This window comes from Chiloscyllium punctatum, chromosome 30, assembly GCF_047496795.1.
Source record: "Chiloscyllium punctatum isolate Juve2018m chromosome 30, sChiPun1.3, whole genome shotgun sequence".
Lineage (NCBI taxonomy): Eukaryota > Metazoa > Chordata > Chondrichthyes > Orectolobiformes > Hemiscylliidae > Chiloscyllium > Chiloscyllium punctatum.
In genome coordinates this window covers 12,781,682-12,803,383 of record NC_092768.1, presented here as the reverse complement: position 1 = coordinate 12,803,383, position 21,702 = coordinate 12,781,682, and the positions used below count along the sequence as shown (strand labels likewise).

The 21,702-nt window shown below is 44.9% G+C and overlaps 2 protein-coding genes across 2 annotated transcripts in view; both read right to left on the bottom strand.

Moving 5' to 3' along the window:
- Positions 1-248: 248 nt before the first annotated feature.
- LOC140455086 (uncharacterized) overlaps positions 249-21,702 on the bottom strand; it is a 66,976-nt gene continuing 45,522 nt past the window's right edge. Inside the window, 6 exon segments of the mRNA XM_072549750.1 lie at positions 249-970; positions 10,379-10,482; positions 10,585-10,607; positions 11,720-11,971; positions 12,063-12,233; positions 12,329-12,568. Of these exon segments, the coding sequence (XP_072405851.1) occupies positions 456-970; positions 10,379-10,482; positions 10,585-10,607; positions 11,720-11,971; positions 12,063-12,233; positions 12,329-12,568 (1,305 nt within the window). The 3' untranslated portion in view covers positions 249-455.
- Positions 19,172-21,498, bottom strand: LOC140455193 (heat shock 70 kDa protein 1A-like). The gene has a single exon (XM_072549907.1). It carries the CDS (start codon positions 21,391-21,393, stop codon positions 19,462-19,464), a length of 1,932 nt encoding a protein of 643 aa, XP_072406008.1. The 5' UTR covers positions 21,394-21,498; the 3' UTR covers positions 19,172-19,461.

Here is a 21,702-nt window from a genome sequence, read left to right as displayed (position 1 = left end):
CAGAGTGGATTTTGTTCTCCCCTCCCTAATAATACAAGGAGATCAATAAAGCATGCTGTGAAAGTGCAGCTTTATCACCCTTCATTGTTTGGATATCCCCTTCAGGATTTCATGCGCCCAGTGCAGAGCGAGAAATAGAAACACAGAGAAATCCAAGCTCCAGACTGGGAAACAGGTGAAGAGATGGAGGGGGTACTGTGGAGGTTTGACTGAAGGAGGGAATAAATAAAGGAAGGAGAGACAAAAAATTTAATGTAGCTTTTCATTTTCAGCATCAGCATATTTGGATGTGATTTATTTACACTTCAGTTGTGATTTTAGGAAGTATAATCTTGAAATTCAACAACACATTTTGTAACATCCTGTTGTCAATAGGGGTTTCTGATCCCAATCCCTGACCTCTGACCCTAACCCCAGTGTCAGGTCTTCTCAGGGAGTCCTGAGGCCCCGTCCCTTTAAAAGCAGATTCTCAGAAACTGATTTTCATCCCATGTCTCGAAGAAAGGATAAAGTTTCTCAGTGAATTTATTCCCAGTGAAGGTGTGGAGAAGGGACATGGTGTCCACATTGTAAAATGAAACTGTCCCAGATTCATAACTGAGATAAACTCCCACCTTCCTGGGGATCTGACCAGCACAGAGAGGGGATCGAAGAGGGGAGTTCATATAACACCGATCCCCAACCCACTCCATGGTCCAGAATCCGTTCTCCGGGATCAGACTGATACCTCTCTTCCTCTCCACAGACTCTGAGGCTACTCCCAGACTCCAGCCCCGATTCCCCTCCACCTTCACCTCCCAGTAATGTCTCCCCGATGTGAATCCCTCCGATCCCAGGACACAGGCCCGGTGTTTAAACCTCTTCCCGGTGTCAGGGAGATACCTCCGGGTCCAGGTCCATCTCAAACACTTCAGATCCTCAGAGACCTCGAGCTCAGGATGTGCTGTTTCCACATCCAGGATCACAGAGACTGGGAGAAAAAAACAGAGATTTAGAGGCAAGAGAGTTTGTGTGTGTGTTTGTGTGTGTTTGTGTGTGGTTGGGGTAATGTGTGTGTGGGATGGGGGGAATGTGGTGTGTGTTTAGGGGTGAATGTGTCTGTGTGGTTAGTGGATGATATGTGTGTCTGTGGGGTAGATGTGTGGGGGACTGGAAATGTGTGTGTATGAGGTGGGGGGAATGTGTGTATGGAAGGGTGTCTGTGTGGGTGAGGGGTGTTTTTGTATGGGTGTGTGTGAGGGGGTGCGGATGTATGTGTGTGGACAGGAGATGTGTGTTTGTGTGCAAGTGGAAGGAAGTGGATGTGTGATAAGTGTGTGTGTGTGTGTGTCTCTCTCTTTATGCCTGTCTCTGTGTGTGTCTGTGTGGATGTGAGCGTGGGTGGGGTGTGTATGGGTCAGCATCATTTGGTGAAGTGCAGTTTGAGGCTGCGAATAAATGTAGATATTGAGAGCTGCAAATGTAAAAAATTAGAAAATAATTTATTCAAATTCACATCTCCAAACGTTTCTAACTTCACTGCTTTTATGTTATTCCAGCCTTTTTCCTGAAACAACACCTCATCTACCCCCTCAGTACCTTATAGCCCTCAGGGCTCAGCAATGAGTTTAACAATTTCAGAGTGTGAATACCTTTCTCCATGTTTGTTCCCCACCCCCACAGCCCCAGGTCCTGTTCTGTATTAGTTGTTGTGATGATACTATGGCTATAAGAGGTGTATTTTGTCCTGTTTTATTTCTACGAAGAAAGGTTAAGACAAAGGTTCTGAACAGGCTGCTGAAATCAATGAAGTAAACAACTTGTGAGGTCTTGAATCTTTTTCTTATCGTTAGAACAATAGAAGCAGCCTGAATGGGTGGAGTTAAGCTGTCACAGAACCAAGATTTTCAGTTTTAGCTTTCAGCAGTTTCTGGGATATGGAAGCCGGATGTGGAAGCTCTTATTTCTCTCTCTGTTACAGCGAAAATGCTGGGGTTATCTTCCTGCTGCTAGACAATCTGTATTCCTGAATTTGCCTTTACTAAGGGTGTGTTTATGGGATGCAACTGTATTGGAACAGTTAATTGGTAGTAGTTAATAGTGGAACAGTTAAGTAGTCATGGTTAACAGTGGAATAGTTAATTAGTCATGGTTAATATATATTTGATTTTGTTAGTCATTACAGAGTTACAGTGAAGACAATTGTTCTCTTTCGTTTCTTTTTGCCTGCATTTTAATTATAGTGTCTGAATGGAGTGTGTTTTGTTCCAAGCCTGGTAGTTTGACCAATCGAATTGCATCCCGAACACAATGCCTTATCTTTACCTTTAAAATAAGGAAACATGAGGGTCTGCACTTTCTTCGTAATATATTTGGAGGGAGTTTGGTCTGCTCCATGACAGACCAGATCAAGATTAATGAAGTTGATGTGCTGGAAATTTTGGAAAACATTAAGATAGATAAGTCTCTAGGAAGCGAGAAAGGAGGTTGCTAAGCTGTTGGCGAGGATGTTTGCTTCCTCCCTCTCCACAGGAGTCGTACCAGAGGATTGGAAGGAGGCGAATGTTGTTCCTCTTTTCAAGAAGGGGAATAGGGAAATCCCTGGCAATTACAGACCAGTCAGGCTTACATCTGTGGTCAGTAAAGTTTTGGAAAGAATTCTGAGGGATAGGATTTATGACTATTTGGTCAAGCATAGTGTGATTAAAGTCAGTCATCATGGCTTTGTGAGGGCCAGATCATGCCTCACAAACCTTATTGAGTTCTTTGAGGAGGCTGAACAGGCTGGGGCTGTTTTCCCTGGAGTGTCGGAGGCTGAGGGCTGACCTTATAGAGATTTACAAAATTATGAGGGGCATGGATAGAATAAATAGACAAAGTCTTTTCCCTGGGGTCGGGGAGTCCAGAACTAGAGGGTGTAGGTTTAGGGTGGTAGGTGTATGGGATGAGCTGCCAGAGAAAGTGGTGGAGGCTGGTACAATTGCAACATTTAAGAGGCATTTGGATGGGTATATGAATACGAAGGGTTTGGAGGGATATAGGCCGGGTGCTGGCAGATGGGACTAGATTGGATTGGGATATCTGGTTGGCATGGACGGGTTGGACCGAAGTGTCTGTTTCCATGCTGTATATCTCTATGACTCTATGACTAGGTGATAAGTCAGGTCGACGAAGGTTGAGCAGTGGATGTGGTGTATTTGGACTTCAGCAAGGCATTTGATAAGGTTCCCCATGGTAGGCTCATTCATAAAGTCAGGAGGTATGGGATACAGGGAGATTTGGCTATCTGGATTCAGAATTGGCTGGCTGACAGAAGGCAGAGAGTGGTTGTAGATGTATTCTGCCTGAAAGACAGTGCTGAGTGGGGTCCCGCAGGGCTCTGTTCTTGGGCTTGGATGACTTGGATGAGGAGGTTGAGGGGTGGGTTAGTAAATTTGCAGATGACACAAAGGTTGGAGGTGTCGTTGATAGTACAGAGGGCTACTGCAGGCTGCAAGGCAACATAGACAGGATGCAGAGCTGGGCTGAGAAATGGCAGATTGAGTTCAACCTGGATAAATGCAAAGTGATGCATTTTTGAAGGTCGAACTCGAATGCTGAATATAGGATTAAAGACAGGATTCTTTGCAGTGTGGCGGACAGAGGGATCTGGGTGTGCAGGTACATAGATCCCTCAAAGTCGCACCCAAGTGGATAGGGTTGTTAAGAAAGCATATGGCGTTTTGGCTTTCATTAACAGGGAGATCGGGGTTAAGAGCCACGAGGTTTTGCTGCAGCTCTACAAGTCTCTGGTGAGACCACACTTGTAATATTGTGTCCAGTTCTGGTCACCCTACTATAGGAAAGATACAGAGGCTTTGGAGAGGGTGCAAAGAAGATTTACCAGGATGCTGCTTGGACTGGAGGGCTTGCCTTATGAAGAAAGGTTGAATAAGCTCAGACTTTTCTCTCTAGAGAGAAGGAAGAAGAGAGGAGACCTGATCGAGGTATACAAGATAGTGAGAGGAATAGATAGAGTCAATAGCCAGAGACTTTCCCCTAGGGCAGGATCGACAGGTACGATGGGTCATAGTTTTAAGATATTAGGAGAAAGGTATAGAGGAGACGTCAGAGGTACGTTCTTTACACAGAGAGTTGTGAATGCATGGCCAGTGGTGGTGGTGGAAGCAGAGTCATTAGGGACATTTAAGTGACTGCTGGACAGGCACATGGAGAGCAGTGAGTTGAGGGGTGCACAGGTTAAGTTATTATATTTTACATTAGGATTAAACCTCAGCACAACATCGTGGGCCAAAGGGCCTGTTCTGTGCTGTACTTTTCTATGTTCTATGTTCTATAGCAGTTGTTCCCAGCAAAGCCAATCCACTTTCAATGATTCATATTTCCCTTTAGCACCCATTCAGCCTTTATCTCCCTCTCGGCTTAGCTTCAGGAATCCCGTCGTCTGTTTCTCCTTTCTCTCTCTCTCTCTCTGTGTACCATTTCCATCAATTTGACTCACTTGTTCCCCTTTCCATGAGCCACAACCTATCCCTACCATCAGAGAAAATACCACCATTTCCCAACTGCTGTCAGTTCTGAGCAAGGGACACTGGACCCAAGATAGGAACTCTGCTCAGTTTCTCCACCACTTTCTGTTTTTGATTCCTGAGAGAGTGGGGCTGAGGAAATTATAATTCAGAATCAGGAAATGGAAAATGAGCTCAATTAATACATTGCATCGGCCTTCACAGACAAAGACAAGAATGCTATTCCAAAAATTACTAAATATTCAAGGAGCAAAAGGAGGAGAAGAGATAAACTTTGCGACTGTTCTGAGACAAGAACAGTGGGGAAAACAATGGGGATGAAGACCAAGAGGTCCCCCGGACCTGTTGGGATGCATCTTGGATATTAATGGAAAGAGCTACACAGATGGTTGATGCAGGGGCAGTAATCTTCCAGGAAGCCTTACATTCTGGAAATTCCCAGAGTACTGGAAAACTGACAATATGATGACTTTATCTGAAAATTAAGGGAACTAAGAATACAGGCAAGTCTCAGCCAATTCAGTTCATGTAGGTTCTTGAGAAAATGTTCAAATCCATTACAAGGGATGCAATAGCACAGTGTTCAATATTATGACACAGAGTCAGGAAGGAGAAATGCCTGACACATTTATTTAAAATCTATGAAAAGGTCATAAGTAGAATTGATGAAGGGAAAGTGGAGGATGGTATATATTGGATTTTCTGAGGGATTTGCAAGGTGCCACACATTAAGCTACTGAAGACGATAACAGCCCATGGGTTTGGAGATAGATAATTAAAATGAAGAGATGATTGTCCAACTAATAAAAGACTGAGAATTGTGATGAATGGGGTATTTTCAGGACAGCTAGTGACTACTAGTGAGCCAAAAGGATCAGTTCTGGGGCCACAATTATTCACAAAATATCTGAATGAATATCAGTTGAGGAAAGTGAGTGCAAGGTTTGCAGAAAATGGGTGAGTCGGAGGGGATGACATAAAAAATCTGCAGAGGGATACAGTCAGGTTAAATAAATGGGCAAAGTCTTGGCAGATTAAATATAATGTAGGAATTTGAGGTGATGGAATTTGGCAGGAAGAATAGAGGCTCTGGATATGATTTAAATGGAGAAAGACTGCAGGAAGCTATGGAACTCAGGGATTTGGGAGTCTTCATCCATGAATCACAATAAAAATAGCATCCAGGTTCAGGTTTATAGGGAAGACCAATGGAATGTTGGCCTGTATTTCAAAGGGAATGGAATGTAGAAGTAGGAAGCTTTTGCTCAAACTGTACAAGGCACTGGTCAGCCCACAGGTGGAATACTGTGATCAGTTTTAGTGCCTTATCAAGAGAAAGATACAGTGGCATTGGAGGCAGTTCAGAGAAGGTTCACGAGGGTTGTTTCAGGGATAGACAGACTATGTTATGAGGTGTGGTTGTGTAGATTGGGTTGATGATTGTTGGAATATTGAAGAATGTGACAGAACATCATTGAACCATGAAGGATTCTTTAAGGACTTGACAGGTTGGATGTGGACAGATTGTTTCCCATGTGAGAGAGTCAAGGACCGTACGGCATAGTCTCAGAATAAGGGGTCGCACATTTAAGGCAGAGATGAGGATGATTTCCAAACATTTGATCCAATTCAGTGTGGTATATGGCTTAGATAACATGTGGTGCTGTTCCTATCTATCTGCTGTCCCTGCCCTTCCAGATGGTTCAGCTTGCAGATTTGGAAGTTGCTGTCTAAGGACCCTTGGTGAGTTTCTGTATTTTTTGTAAATGGTACACATTTCTGTAACTGTGTGTTGCTGGTGCAGGGAGTGAAATTCAGAGTTAAAGGATGGGGTACCATTACTGTTTTGTCCTGGATTGTGTTGAGCTTTTTGAGTATTGTTGGAGCTGTACTCACCCAGGCAAGTGGAGAGGCTTCTGATTTGCATCTTGTAAATGGGGAATTAGCACTGGGGGAAATCATGGGGTAAGTTTCTAGCTGCAGACCTTTCAGCCTCTTGTAGCTATAAAGTGTCTATGGCTGGTGAGTTCAGTTTCTGGTCAATGGTAACCTCCAGGATGGTGATAGTTGCTGTAATTGGACACACAATGTTTCAGTATCTGAGGAGTTGTAAATGGTGCTTGAATATTGTGCAACCATCATTGAGTATCCCTATCATGTTCTCATGGGGGAAGAGGGGCCAGCAAGAGGTCATTGTCCACATTGGAACCGACGACATAGGAAGGGAAAATGTTGAGATTCTGAAGGGAGATTACAGAGAGTTAGGCAGAAATTTAAAAAGGAGGTCCTCAAGAGTAGTAATATCTGGATTACTCCCAGTGCTACGAGCTAGTGAGGGCAGGAATAGGAGGATAGAGCAGATGAATGCATGGCTGAGGAGCTGGTATGTGGGAGAAAGATTCACATTTTTGGATCATTGGAACCTCTTTTGGGGTAGAAGTGACCTGTACAAGAAGGATGGATTGCACCTAAAAGGGAAGGGGACTAATATACTGGCAGGGGAATTTGCTAGAACTGCTTGGGAGGATTGAAACTAGTAAGGTGGGGGGGTGGGACCCAGGGAGATAGTGAGGAAAGAGATCGATCTGAGACGGGTACAGCTGAGAACAGAAGCGAATCAAACAGTCAGGGCAGGCAGGGACAAGGTAGGACTAATAAATTAAACTGCATTAATTTCATTGCAAGGGGCCGAACAGGGAAGGCAGATGAACTCAGGGCATGGTTAGGAACATGGGACTGGGATATCATAGCAATTACACAAATATGGCTCAGGGATGGGCAGGACTGGCAGCTTCATGTTCCAGGATACAAATGCTACAGGAAGGATAGAAAGGGGTGGCAAGAGAGGAGGGGGAGTGGCATTTTTGATAAGGGATAGCATTACAGCTGTGCTGAGGGAGGATATTCCCGGAAATACATCCAGGGAAGTTATTTGGATGGAACTGAGATATAAGAAAGGGATGATCACCTTATTGGGATTGTATTATAGACCCCCTAATAGTCAGAGGGAAATTGAGAAACAAACTTGTAAGGAGATCTCAGCTATCTGTAAAAGGGTGGTTATGGTGGGGGATTTTAACTTTCCAAACATCAACTGGGACTGCCATAGTGTTAAAGGTTTAGATGGAGAGGAATTTGCTAAGTGTGTACAAGACAATTTTCTGATTCAGTATGTGGATGTACCTACTAGGGAAGGTGCAAAACTTGACCTACTCTTGGGAAATAAGGCAGGGCAGGTGACTGAGGTGTCAGTGGGGGAGCACTTTGGGGCCAGCGACCATAATTCTATTAGATTTAAAATAGTGATGGTAAAGGATAGACTAGATCTAAAAGTTGAAGTTCTAAATTGGAGAAAGGCCAATTTTGACAGTATTAGGCAAGAACTTTTGAAAGCTGACTGGGGGCAGATGTTTGCAGGTAAAGGGACGGCTGGAAAATGGGAAGCCTTCAGAAATGGGATAACGAGAATCCAGGGAAAGTATATTCCTGTTAGGGTGGAAGGAAAGGCCGTTAGGTATAGGGAATGCTGGATGACTAAAGAAATTGAGGGTTTGGCTAAGAAAAAGAAGGAAGCATATGTAAGGTTAGACAGGATAGATGGAGCAAATCCTTAGAAGAGTATAAAGGCAGTATGTGTATATTTAAGAGGGAAATCAGGAGGGCAAAAAGGGGACATGAGATAGCTTTGGCAAGTAGAATTAAGGAGAATCCAAAGTGTTTTTACAAATACATTAAGGACAAAAAGGGTAACTAGGGAGAAAATAGGGCCCCTCAAAGATCAGCAAGGCAGCCTTTGTGTGGAGCCACAGAAAATGGGGGAAGATACTAAATGAGTATTTTGCATCAGTATTTACTGCAGAAAAGGATATGGAAGATATAGACTATAGAGAAATAGATTGTGACACCTTGCAAAATGTCCATATTACAGAGAAGGAAGTGCTGGATGTCTTGGATTGCATAAAGGTGGATAAATCCCTGGACTTCATCTGGTGTACCCTAGAACTCTGTGGGTAGCTAAAGAAGTGATTACTGGACCACTTGCTGAGATATTTGTATCATTGATAGTCACAGGTGAGGTGCCGGAAGACTGGAGGTTGGCAAACATGGTGCCACTGTTTAAGAAAGGTGGTAAGGACAAGCCAGGGAACTATAGACCGGTGAGCCTGACCTCAGTGGTGGGCAAGTTGTTGGAGGGAATCCTGAGGGATAGGATATACATGTATTTGGAAAGGCAAGGACTGATTTGGGCCAATCAATATGGCTTTGTGCGTGGGAAATCATGTCTCACAAACTTGGTTGAGTTTTTTGAGGAAGTAACAAAGAGGATTGATGAGGGCAGAGCAGTAGATGTGATCTGTATGGACTTCAGTAAGGCGTTCGAAGGGTTCCCAATGGGAAACTGATTAGCAAGGTTAGATCTCACAGAATACAGGGAGAACTAACCATTTGGATACAGAACTGGTTCAAAGTTGGAAGACAGAGGGTGGTGGTGGAGGGTTGTTTTTCAGACTGGAGGCCTGTGACCAGTAGAGTGCCACAAGGATCGGTGCTGGGTTCTCTACTTTTTGTCATTTACATAAATGATTTGGATGTGAGCATAAGAGGTACAGTTAGTAAGTTTGCAGATGACACCAAAATTGGAGATGTAGTGGACAGCGAAGAGAGTTACCTCAGATTACAACAGGATCTTGACCAGATGGGCTGAGAAGTGGCAGATGGAGGTTAATTCAGAAAAATGTGAGGTGCTGCATTTTGGGAAAGCAAATCTTAGCAGGACTTATACACTTAATGGTAAGGTCCTAGGGAGTGTTGCTGAACATAGAGACCTTGGAGTGCAGGTTCATAGCTCCTTGAAAGTGGAGTCGCACGTAGATAGGATAGTTAAGGAGGCGTTTGGTATGCTTTCCTTTATTGGTCAGAGTATTGAGTATAGGAGTTGGGAGGTCATGTTGCAGCTGTACAGGACATTGGTTAGGCCACTGTTGGAATATTGCGTGCAATTCTGGTCTCCTTCCTATCAGAAAGATGTTGTGAAACCTGAAAGGGTTCAGAAAAGATTTACAAGGATGTTGCCAGGGTTGGAGGATTTCAGCTACAGGGAGGGGCTGAACAGGCTGGGGCTATCTTCCCTGGAATGTCGGAGGCTGAGGGGTGATCTTATAGAGGTTTACAAAATTATGAGGGGCATGGATAGGGTAAATAGACAATGTGTTTTCCCTGGGGTTGGGGTGTCCAGAACTAGAGGGATTAGGTTTAGGGTGAGAGGGTAAAGATATAAAAGAGACCTACGGGTCCACCTTTTCACACAGAGGGTGGTACGTGTATGGAATGAGCTGCCAGAGGAACTGGTGGAGGCTGGTACAATTGCAACATTTAAGGGGCATTTGGATGGGTATATGAATAGGAAGGGTTTGGATGGATATGGGCCGGGTGTAGGCAGGTGGGACTAGATTGGGTTGGGATATCTGGTCGGATTGGACGGGTTGGACCGAAAGGTCTGTTTCCGTGCTGTACATCTCTATGACTCTATGACCCCCTTTCGACGAAAGGTACTACTCTGACAAACTCCTACAGAAATGTCCAGGAGCTGAGGTGATTGCCTTTGAACAATCACCACCACCTTCCTTTGTGCTCAGTTTGACTCTAACCAGTGGAGAGATTCCCCCGATTCCTACTGACTCCAGTTTTGTGAGGGGTCCTTTATGGTACACTGAGAAAAATGCTGTGTCAGTGTCCAGGACAGTCAGAGCCAGTGTGAACCAGCTTTCTTCATAGCTAAGTGCTTCATTCTACCATCTCTGATATTTGCACACACACCAATACAAATTATAAAATATAAATCAGGACAAAGGAACTTATCTGATCTTTACCAGGTTTAATTGTATTCCACACAGCAAATGGGAAAAGGTTTTTGAATTTTTCAGTGGACAGGATACCATCTGTAATTGACAGGTTGTGAACCGTGCCATCAATCCTGTAAATATTCAACATTTATTGATTAAAAATCCACCATAAACACCATAAACTGATTAAATCCACAAACTTGCACTGAGTTTCAGTAAAGTGCATGTCCTACCTTCTCTTCTGAGATGCTTCCTCCTGAAATAAACCAAACATCAATCTGAGTTGACAGAGACTGACTGTCTACATCCAGAAAGCAGCAATTACACTCACATTGTTACAAGCTGCTGAGAATTGCCAATTCTGTTTGTTGTCGACATGGAATAGAAAGAGGATGTGACACAAAGAACCTCAAAGACCTGGAGCAGGTATAAAAAACTTCTCAACTCCTGCAAAGGGTTGAAGGAAACATGAATATATTTTACTGGGGGAAAGATCTGACTAAGAAAGGGGACAAACTGATGGATTCAATGAAGATGTTTCCACTTTGAGTCACAGTCATATAGCACAGAAACAGACCCTTTGTTCCAACCAGTCCACACTGAACATTATCCCAAACTAAACTAATCCCACCTGCCTTCTCCTGGCCCTTATCCCTCCAAACCTTTCTTATTCAGGAACCTAAACACATGTCTTTGACACATTGTCTTTGGACCCACATCCACTCCTTCCTCAGGAAGTTCATTCCACATCCTCTGTGTAAAATGTTTGCCTCTCCTGTCTTTTTTGAAAATTCTCTCCTCTCACCTTAAAAATGCAGCCACCAGACTTCAAATTCCCCCATTCTAGGGAAAAGACAACTTCCATTAACTCTATCAATGCCTTTCACTAATTTATAAGCCTCTCTCTGGCTGCCTCTCAATCTCCCAAGGTCCTGTGGAAAATGTCCCAGCCTGTCCAACCTTCCTTTATCACTCAAACCTTCCAAACCCAGCAACATCCAAGTTGCTCTCCTCTGAACCCTCTCCAGCTTCATAATATCCTTCCAAATAATTGCGGACCAGAACTGGACACAGTATTCCAGAAGAGGCCTCACCAATGTCCTTCTAATGAATTTGAAAATATGAATCTGTGAACATCATCCAGTTACACATAAGTAAATGGGGAGTTCAGTAGACAGTTATTTATCAAGAAAGTGCTGAGAATGTGCAATCCACTGTCACACAGTGTGACTGAGGAAAATATACTAAACTGGAAAGTAGAAATTCCCATGAGGGAGAAAGGAGCAGAGGGAGATAGTGACAGGGGGAATGAAGGAGGATGGGTATCTGCATCATGTTGGGACAGTTCACACTTTCACTGAACTAAACTGAAATATAATCTCTCAACTTCAGAAATATCACTCCATCCTTTTGTTCCAACTGTTTTTCCAGCTTTGAGAGTTTCTGCTGAAGAGAATTTAAATGCTTTTGAATTACATAACGTTTTTGCTCCATTGTTTTGAGAATGTTTTCCTCTTGTTCCCTGAGATCTCGGAGTAAACTCTGCTCTTTCTCAGTCAGCATCTGGTGCATTTTAACAAACTCGGATTTGATGTCTGTCTGCACACGGCTGGATTCTTCCTATCAGGAGAAATATTAACACAATATGTTTCTGCAAAAAGACAACAAATGACCCAATCAAATGCTGAAGCTGAGCTCAGGAAGATTTTACCCGAATTTGGGAAATCTTCTGTTTCTGCTCCTGCTGCATTTCTAGAGCAGCCCATTTCTTCCCTGTCAGAGAATCCAAGGAAGATTTCACCCAATCCTGGGATTGGGAGAGAAAGTCAAAAAATAAAAGTGTGAGACCATGAAAATGTGATGAAATAATCAGGGGTGAAATCTATTTCCTTTTACCTTGTAGATTCCAACAACGTCTTTAATCGGCAGGAAGTTGTGAGATTTGTGTTCCGGTGAAACTACACAAATCACACAGACCAATTTCTTGTCAGTTTCACAAAACAGCTTCAGTTCTTCCTGATGTTTCTCACAGTGATGTTTACTTTCCTTCTCTTCTGGATTCAGACTTAATTTTCGAGCTTTCTCGGCCAGATTCGCTAAGGCCCGGTTTCCTCTGAGGTTTCTGTCCGGAATCTCCTGTCTACATTCCGGGCAGGAGTTTCTCTCTTTATTTTCCCAATTCCGGGTGATACAGGAGCGGCAGAAGTTGTGTTCACACTGCAGTATAACCGGATCGGTGAAGAAATCCAGACAAATGGGACAGATTACCTCCTCGGTCCAGTTCTCTCCCTGCTGCCTGGAATCCATGTTCACACACAGCACTTCCTGATTCAAACTACTTTCAGTTCCAATGTTCCTGCACTGCTGAACACATTCAGCTGAGTCCCTCCCTCAGGGCGGTCACTGCAAATACTTGAGAAATTCTCTCTATCTCTCCCACTCTTGAGAGGCGGAGACAGCCCCCAAAGCAGAACGAGGAATAAACAGCGTTGGAGCAGCGACAGGGAATCTCTGAAGCCGGGAGGTGAGAGGGAATGTCGGTTGGGAGTGGAGAGAGGATGGGAAGGGATGGGGATTTTGTCCTGGGAGTGACAGGCAGCCTGCTGCTCTCCTTCATATCCTTCAGTCCCAATGCAGTCCCAGGCACGGATGGCCAAGTTGCGTCTGACTTTGTGGGAAACACAAGCTGAAACATATTTCAGGGCTTTTGCCCGAAACGTCGATTTCGAAGCTACTTGGATGCTGGCTGAACTGCTGTGCTCTTCCAGCACCACTAATCCAGAAGCTGAAACATATTGTCCAGCGTCTCCTCACCTCTCTCTTACAATCCACCAGGATCCTCTCAATCCTCACTTTGGGAGTCACTGCACAGAACTGAAGAGCCTCATCCCTGGTCCCATTCTGGGAAATCTCCCCTTGCACCATCCCTCCGAGGCTTTGACTTCCCTCCGAAAGGGTGGGCCCAGAATTTGCTGCATCTCAGGCGGGAGAGCGGTGGGAATCCTGTTGGTGCCGTTTCCACCCAACATCCACCTCATCTGAAGGTCTAGGATGGACTGTATCCACAGGGACACCGTGTACAAAAAGCTGAAGGGGGCGGGGGGGGGTGAGGATGTACCCAACACCACCCTCACCCTGATAGCCCCCTTTGTGTGCAGTTCCATCAAGCTGTGTGTTGACCCTCTGTATGCAAACACCAAGTGTCATCGTGTACTGAGGTTCTACCTGTTCCTGGTGTTGGGAAAGATGGGCCTGGCCTCACTGCATTGGAATGGTCCAAATAGTTGGATTGTTCTGTATCACCATCCGTCATGGAGATATTTACAAAAGAAACACCTTTCACCACAATCCATCAGGAAGTGGTCAGCACGTAGCATCCCCGAGATCCCGAGGGAAAATGAGAGGCTGGATCCTGTCACGTGGTTCCCTGAGCAGACTGTCAAAGTCATTTGTCAGAATGCCTCGTCACCAGCACTTTCCAACAAGCACCAAGACATTGCTCAGCTGGTGGTGAGAAGGTGAGATTGTGAGATCCTTCATGTACACCTGGTCGGTCTGTGCCACCACACGCTGCCTTCAAAGTGGCTGCAGGGGGTAGAGACTGCCACACATCTCCTTCTGGAATGTTCCTTTGTAAAGGAAGGCTGGAGGATGATGCAGTGTTTTTGTTGAGGTTCAGCCTGAGCAGCTCTGTGACATGAGACTCTGTGTACATGAAGGATCTCATAGGTAGTGCCCTTCTTACCACCAGCTGAGTGATGTCTTGGTGCTTGTTGGAAAGTTCTGGTGATGAGGCATTCTGCCAAATGGCTTTCACAATCTGCTCAGGGAGCCACACGACAGGATCTCGAGGATGTTACGTGCTGACCACCTCCTGATGGGCTGTGGTGAAATGTGTTTCTCTTTGTAAATGTCTTTATGAAGGACAATGATATGGAACTGTCCAACTACTTGGACCATTCTACAGCAGTGAGGCCAGGCCTATCCTTTCCAACACTGGGCAAAGGTAGAACCTCAGTATATAGTGACACTTGGTGTTTGCGTACCGAGGGTCTATACACAGCTTGATGGAGCCACACACAAAGGTGGCTATCAGGATGAGGGTAGTGTTGGGTACATCCTCCCTCCCCTTATCCTTGAGTTTTATATCTGGTGTCCCTGCAGACAACAGTCCATCGTAGACTTCCAGGTGAAGTGGAAAATGGCTTATGTGACTGCAATGGTGCAGGTTCTGGGAATGGGTCAGACCTACACTATGTACAATAACAGAGAGACTGCTTCACACCTGATGACCAGGTTTGTACCTGCAATGGAGAGGGAACAGTACTCCCAAAAGACCAGTTTCTGCCTTGTGTCCTCACAAGATTTAGTGCACACCCAACTCATCCAAACCATATTCCGAGCAGTTTCAGGTAATCTGATGGAGAAGGGAATAAAGGATCATTCAGCCCAGTTCCCAAAGATCATGGCTTCTCTCTTGCCTCGATTTCCCTTGGCTCCTGAGGACAGTTTGAACTGCTCACATGCTCATCAGTCTGTGCACTGACAGCGGATCCCAGCAGAAAACAGTGATGTCTTCAGACAGGGAGGCTTTGACTTGCAGGCATCTGCTACCTGGAATAGTCACCTCTCTCATCCCTTTACTAGGCTTCTGCCTAGATGAGAGGCTGTGAGCTAATGGAGAGGCTGGACAGACGAGGCCGGTTTTCTCAGGAGTGACAGAGTCCAAGGAGAGACATGATAACAGCTTATAAAACTATGAGAGGCATAGATAGGGTTGACGGAAAGAATATAGGTCCCGGAGCAGAAATGTCTAATAGTAGAGGGTATGCATTTAAGATAAGAGGGGAAAGTTCAAAGGAGATGTGAGGGGCAGGTTCTTCTTAAACACAGAGAGTGATAAGTACCTGGAATGCACTGCCACAAGTAGTGGTGGAGGGAGATACCACTGGGACCTTTAAAATGGGCTTTTAGATAAACACATGAATAAATGGAAGCATTTTGACCATGGGGGCCAGGCAGAAGGGATTACTTTAACTTGGGGTCATGGCCAGTATAATATTGTGGGCCGAAGGGCCTGTTCCTGCGCAGTGCTGTTCTATGTTATTTAATGTGGCATTAATAAAACTCACGGTGCTGGTGTGAAAATGTGTCATAAATGCATTGGAGTGGGAAAAATCATTCATAGCACTTATTTAAAATTATTTACGTCAGAAAGAAACATGCAGGAATCAATAACTAAATGTTTTTAATGGTTTATTTTAAAATCAGAGAATTTGTAAACAAAAATAAATACTTTTCTGTACATTAAGAACTATTTTATATCAAACAAATACAACAAGATGGCAAACACATTCATCACATTCTTTCACATGATTCAGAAAATTATTTCAACAAAAGTAATAAAAATTGCAAATGTCAACAGGCTCCAAGATCAGTGACATCATAACGGTTATAGCTGGCAGTAATTTCTGCAGCAACCCTCTCCTCTCCCAGTCACTGAAAGAGAGAGATCTTGGTGCTGACCAAGTCCCAGTCTAAAGTTCTAAAGTTCAGTCCTGGATTGCAGAGGCTCTGACTTTCCAGTCCTTTAATCCACCTCCTCCACTATTAAGTCACCTCTCAACCTTCTTCTCTCTCACGAGAACTGCCTCAAGACCCAAAGCCTTTCCTTGTAAGATCTCCCCTCCATACCAGGCAACACCCTAGTAAATCTCCTCTGCACCCTTTCCAAAGCTTCCACATCCTTCTTATAATGCGGTGACCAGAACTGTACTCCAAGTGTGGCCATACGAGAGCTTTGTACAGCTGCAGTATAACCTCATGGTTCTGGAACGCAATCCCTCTATTAGTAAAGGCCAAACACTGTATGCCTTCTTAACAACCCTGTCAATCTGGGTGGCAACTTTCAGGGATCTGCGTACATGGACACCGAGATCTCTCTGCTCATCTGCACTCCCAAGAATCTTACCATTAGCCCAATACTTTGTATTCTGATTACTACGTCCAAAGTGTATCACCTCACACTTGTCCACATTAAACTCCATTTGCCACCTCTCAGCCCAGCTCTGCTTCCTATCTATGTCTCTCTGCAACCTACTACATCCTTTGTCACTATCCACAACTCCACCGACCTTAGTGTCATCCGCAAATTTACTAACCCACCCTTCTAATCCCTCATCCAGGTCATTTATAAAAATGATGAACAGCAGTGGATCCAACACCTACCCTTGCGGTACGCCGCTAGTAACTAGACACCAAGATGAACATGTTCCATCAACTACAACCCTCTGTTTTCCTTCAGCAAGCCAAATACTAATCCAAACTGCTATGTCTCGCACAATCCCATTCCTCCGCATTTTGTATAACAGCCTACTGTGGGGAACCTTATTGAACATCTTTCTGAAAACCATATACACCACATCAACCAGTTTACTCTGATCTACTTGTTTCCATCCGTCACAGTCCAGTAGAGCTGGTTCATAACACAGGATTTGTTCATGGTTGGTGAATCACATTACACCTGGCGGATATTAGAGCTGAAAAAAATCAGCAGACTATTCATAATCCAGAGTATTTGGTTTAATTTGTCTGATTTTATATAATCACTCAGCAAAAGGCATCATAAACTATGTCAGTGGTGAGCCTGCCTATTGTGCCAAAGACCAGAAAACAACAACTTATATCTGTGCTGCTTAGGTTTGTAAAACATCTCAAGGCGTTTTGCTGTAGCATACTGGACAAGTTTTGATGGAACCAGAAAGATATATTTGAACAAATGACCAAAACCTGGTCAAAGGTGAGCCAATTACAGAGGGTCCAAGAGATTTTGGGAAGTAAATTCCTGGCCACTTCATGCATGGCAAATTACAAATGGGGACAGTGTTGGGGAATGTTCAGGTTCTGGTGCAGGTTATGATACAGACAACAAGACACATCACTCTATGGATGTGCATTAACTGCAGCAGGGAACTCAGACCAGGATTTCTTATATAGTTTGCTTGTTAGTAGGGTGTGGGCATTGCTGCTTGGGTTTATTGCCGGTCATTACTTGCTGAGAGGACAGTTAAGAATCATCCCCTTTCCTCTCGTTCTGGAATCACATCAGCCAAACTCGGCAAGGATGGCTAATTCTTCCCCCAGATGACAAGAGGAAGCCAGTGGATTTGAAACCACAGTTGACAGTGATGACTTGATTGGCATTGGGCCACAGCTGTATTCCATATCAGATTGAAACTGAAATATAATTTCTCCATCTCTGGTGGTTGGATTCAAACCTATGCCCCAGAGCTGTATTCTGAACTGACTGGCTGAATCTGCCAACCCCAGCCGATTATTCAACACAACCTAACCCCCACCTGGTCACCCTGTGATGTCATGGCTGTAGTCAGCTATTCAGCACATGGACTATCTGTATATCTTCTAAAGATACAATTTATTAATCACAGAATTTATTAATCAACAAAATAATAATTCTGAATTTGGGCAACAATCTTGCCCTAAGCAAGATTTGTCCTGAAGTTCAGTTTGAATTGAAAATAAAACATTAACATGAGAAACAGTATGTGATCACAAGCAAGCAATTCTTAAATGGCCTTTGTACAGAACGACATAGAGTCATAGAGATGTACAGCACAAAAACAGACCCTTCAGTCCAACTCATCTATGCCGACTAGATATCCCAACCCAATGTAGTCCCACCTGCCAGCACCCAGCCCATATCCCTCCAAGACCTTCCTATTCATATACACACCCAGATGTCTTTTATATGTTGAAATTGACCAGCATGCACCACTTCTTCTGGCAGCTCACTCCATATATGTCCCACTCTCTATGTGCAAACATTGCCCCTCAGGTCTCTTTTATATCTTTCCCCTCCCCCCAGGGAAGATCTGTGTCGATTTATCCTATCCATGCCCCTCGTGATTTTATAAACCTCTATAAGGTCACCCTTCAGTGTTCAACATTCGAGGGAAAACAGCCCAAGTCTATTCAACCTCTCTCTATGGCTCAATATCTCGAATCCTGGCAACATCCTCCTAAATCTTTTCCGAGCCCTTTCAAGTTTCACAATATCCTTGCGAGAGGAAGGAGACCAGAAGGATTTTGACCTCAAGGAAATATTAGCATTTCTCAGTTTTTGGTCAGGTCGCACTTTCAGTTCTGGTTGTGACACGATAGAAAGAATGTGGAGACTTTGAAGAGGGTTCAGCAGATTTCTACCAGGACGCTACCTGGATTAGAGAGTATGAGCTATAAGGAGACGCTGGACAGACTAGCATGGTCTTCCCTGGAGCAGCAGAAATAGAGGAGAAGTATAAATAGGACACCACTTCGCCCCAGCTGTGATACGTCTAATACTGGAAGGCATGCATTTACGGTAAGACAGACCACATTGAAAGATGGTGTAAGAGGCAAGTTTTTTTTTAAAAGTAGGTGCCAGGAATCGGCAGCCTGGGGTAGTGGAGGAGGTAGATACTAAAGTGACTTTTAATAGGCTTTTAGATCAGCACACGAATAAACATGCAATTGAGGCATATGGACCAGGGGGATTACCAGGCAGAAGGGACGAGTTTAACTTGGGGCCATGGATGACATAACATCATGGGCCTAAAGGCTTGTTTCTGTGCTGTACTGTTCTATGTTTTGTAATCTGGAGTAAAAATAACTCAGGGCTAGTGTGTAAAATGTGTCAGAAATGCTTTGCAGTAGGAAAAAGAAAGAAAAATCATGCACAGCATTTGTGTCAAATCATAGACCACAGAAAGAAACATGCAGAAATCAACAAGAACATTTATTATTTTAGAAAAAGAGAACTTGTAAACAAAAATAATTTTTTTCTGTACATTAAGGACTATCCCCAATAAAAACAAATATAACAAGATTATGTTCTTCCAGAGGATTCAGAATATTAATTCACCACATTGACAAACAAATTACAAAATGTCAACAGGCTTCAAGATCAGTGACATCAAAACTGTTATAGCTGGTAGTAATTTCTGCAGCAACCCTCTCCTCTCCCAGTCATTGAAAGAGAGAGATCTTGGTGCTGACCAAGTCCCAGTCTAAAGTTCAGTCCTGGATTGCGGAGGCTCTGACTTTCCAGTCCTTTAATCCACCTCCTCCACTGTTGGTCCTGTGGAAGTGGCACATCCAGCCTGGGCTCTGCAAGAACCACCTGCTGCTGCTGCTGCTCCTCCTTGGTACAGGTTGGCAATGATGGGACGGCAAAGCTTTTCCAGTTCTTTCAGCTGGTACTCAAACTCCTCCTTGTCTGCCATCTGATTGTTCTCCAGCCACAGGATTGCCTGGTTACATTGCTCAAGAATTTTCTTCCTGTCTCCCTCACTGATCTTAGTTTTCACATTCTCATCCTCCACTGTGCTCTTCATGTTGAAGGCGTAGGACTCCAGACTGTTCTTGGCTCCGATCCTTTCCCGCTGGGCTTCATCCTCATTCTTGTACTTTTCTGCATCCTGCACCATCCTCTCAATCTCCTCCTTACTCAGCCTGCCCTTGTCATTGCTGATGGTGATCTTGTTTGATTTGCCAGTGCTCTTATCAATGGCAGAGACATTCAAGATGCCATTGGCATCGATATCAAAGGTGACCTCAATCTGTGGCACACCACGAGGGGCAGGAGCAATGCCACTCAACTCAAATTTACCCAGGAGATTGTTGTCCTTGGTCATGGCTCGCTCCCCTTCATACACCTGAATAAGGACACCAGGCTGGTTATCAGAGTAGGTGCTGAAGATCTGGGTCTGCTTGGTGGGAATGGTGGTGTTGCGCTTGATGAGTGCAGTCATGACACCTCCTGCTGTCTCGAGACCCAGAGACAGGGCAGCGACATCCAGGAGAAGTAGGTCCTGAACATTCTCTGACTTGTCCCCCATCAGAATAGCTGCTTGAACAGCTGCCCCATAGGCCACAGCCTCATCAGGATTGATGCTCTTGTTCAGCTCCTTGCCACTGAAGAAATCTTGCAGCAGTTTCTGGATCTTGGGGATGCGGGTGGAGCCCCCAACCAAGACAATGTCATGGATCTGTGACTTGTCCAACTTGGCATCTCTCAGAGCTTTCTCCACTGGTTCCAGAGTCCCTCTGAACAGATCAGCATTCAGTTCCTCAAACCGAGCCCTGGTGATGGAGGTGTAGAAGTCAATGCCTTCGAACAGACAGTCAATCTCAATACTGGCTTGTGTGCTGGAAGACAGGGTTCTCTTGGCTCTTTCACAAGCTGTCCTCAGCCTCCTGATTGCCCTCTTGTTCTGACTGATGTCCTTCTTGTATTTTCGCTTGAACTCTTCAATGAAGTGATTGACCATGCGGTTATCAAAGTCCTCTCCTCCCAAGTGGGTGTCACCAGCCGTTGATTTCACTTCAAAGATACCATTGTCAATGGAGAGAATAGACACATCGAAGGTGCCACCTCCCAGGTCAAAGATGAGAACGTTGTGTTCTCCTCTGCCCTTCTTCTCCAGGCCGTAGGCAATGGCAGCTGCCGTTGGCTCATTGATGACACGGAGGACATTGAGGCCGGCGATCACACCAGCATCTTTGGTTGCCTGGCGCTGGGAGTCATTGAAGTAAGCAGGCACCGTGATAACAGCATTGGTGACAGGGTGTCCCAGATAGGCCTCTGCTGTCTCCTTCATTTTGGTCAGCACCATGGAAGAGATTTCCTCAGGGTAAAAGTCTTTATTCTCCCCCTTGTATTCAACCTTGACCTTGGGCTTCCCTCCATCATTCACCACCTGGAAGGGCCAGTGCTTCATGTCAGTCTGGACAACTGGGTCGTCGAATCTCCTCCCGATGAGTCTCTTGGCATCGAAGATGGTATTCTGGGGGTTCAGAGCCACCTGGTTCTTGGCAGCATCTCCAATGAGCCTCTCAGTGTCATTGAAGGCCACGTAGCTGGGGGTGGTACGGTTGCCTTGGTCATTGGCGATGATCTCCACCTTGCCATGCTGGAAGACCCCAACACAGGAGTAGGTGGTGCCCAGGTCAATGCCAATGGCTGTTCCTTGAGCTGCAGGCATGTTGATCAAAGTCTGTAGTAGAACTGAGTCTTCTCCTCTTCTGTGGAGTGCTCCCTTCTGTCTGCCGCAGTGACCGAACTGTCACTCAGTATCCAATCAATGCGAACGCCTGTGATTGTGACGCTCGCTGGGAGCTGCGGCCCTTTAAATAGAATGCGTGGGCGTTCCCGGGCAGGTGGGACCGGGTGATTGGCAGCGGCGCGGACCAATGGTGGAGCGCGGCGGTGAGGTCACGGCGGAATGTTGTGGAAGGTTCTGAGGCGGCGGCCAATGAGAGCGCGGACGGTTCCGCGAGACGCCGAGAGCCCG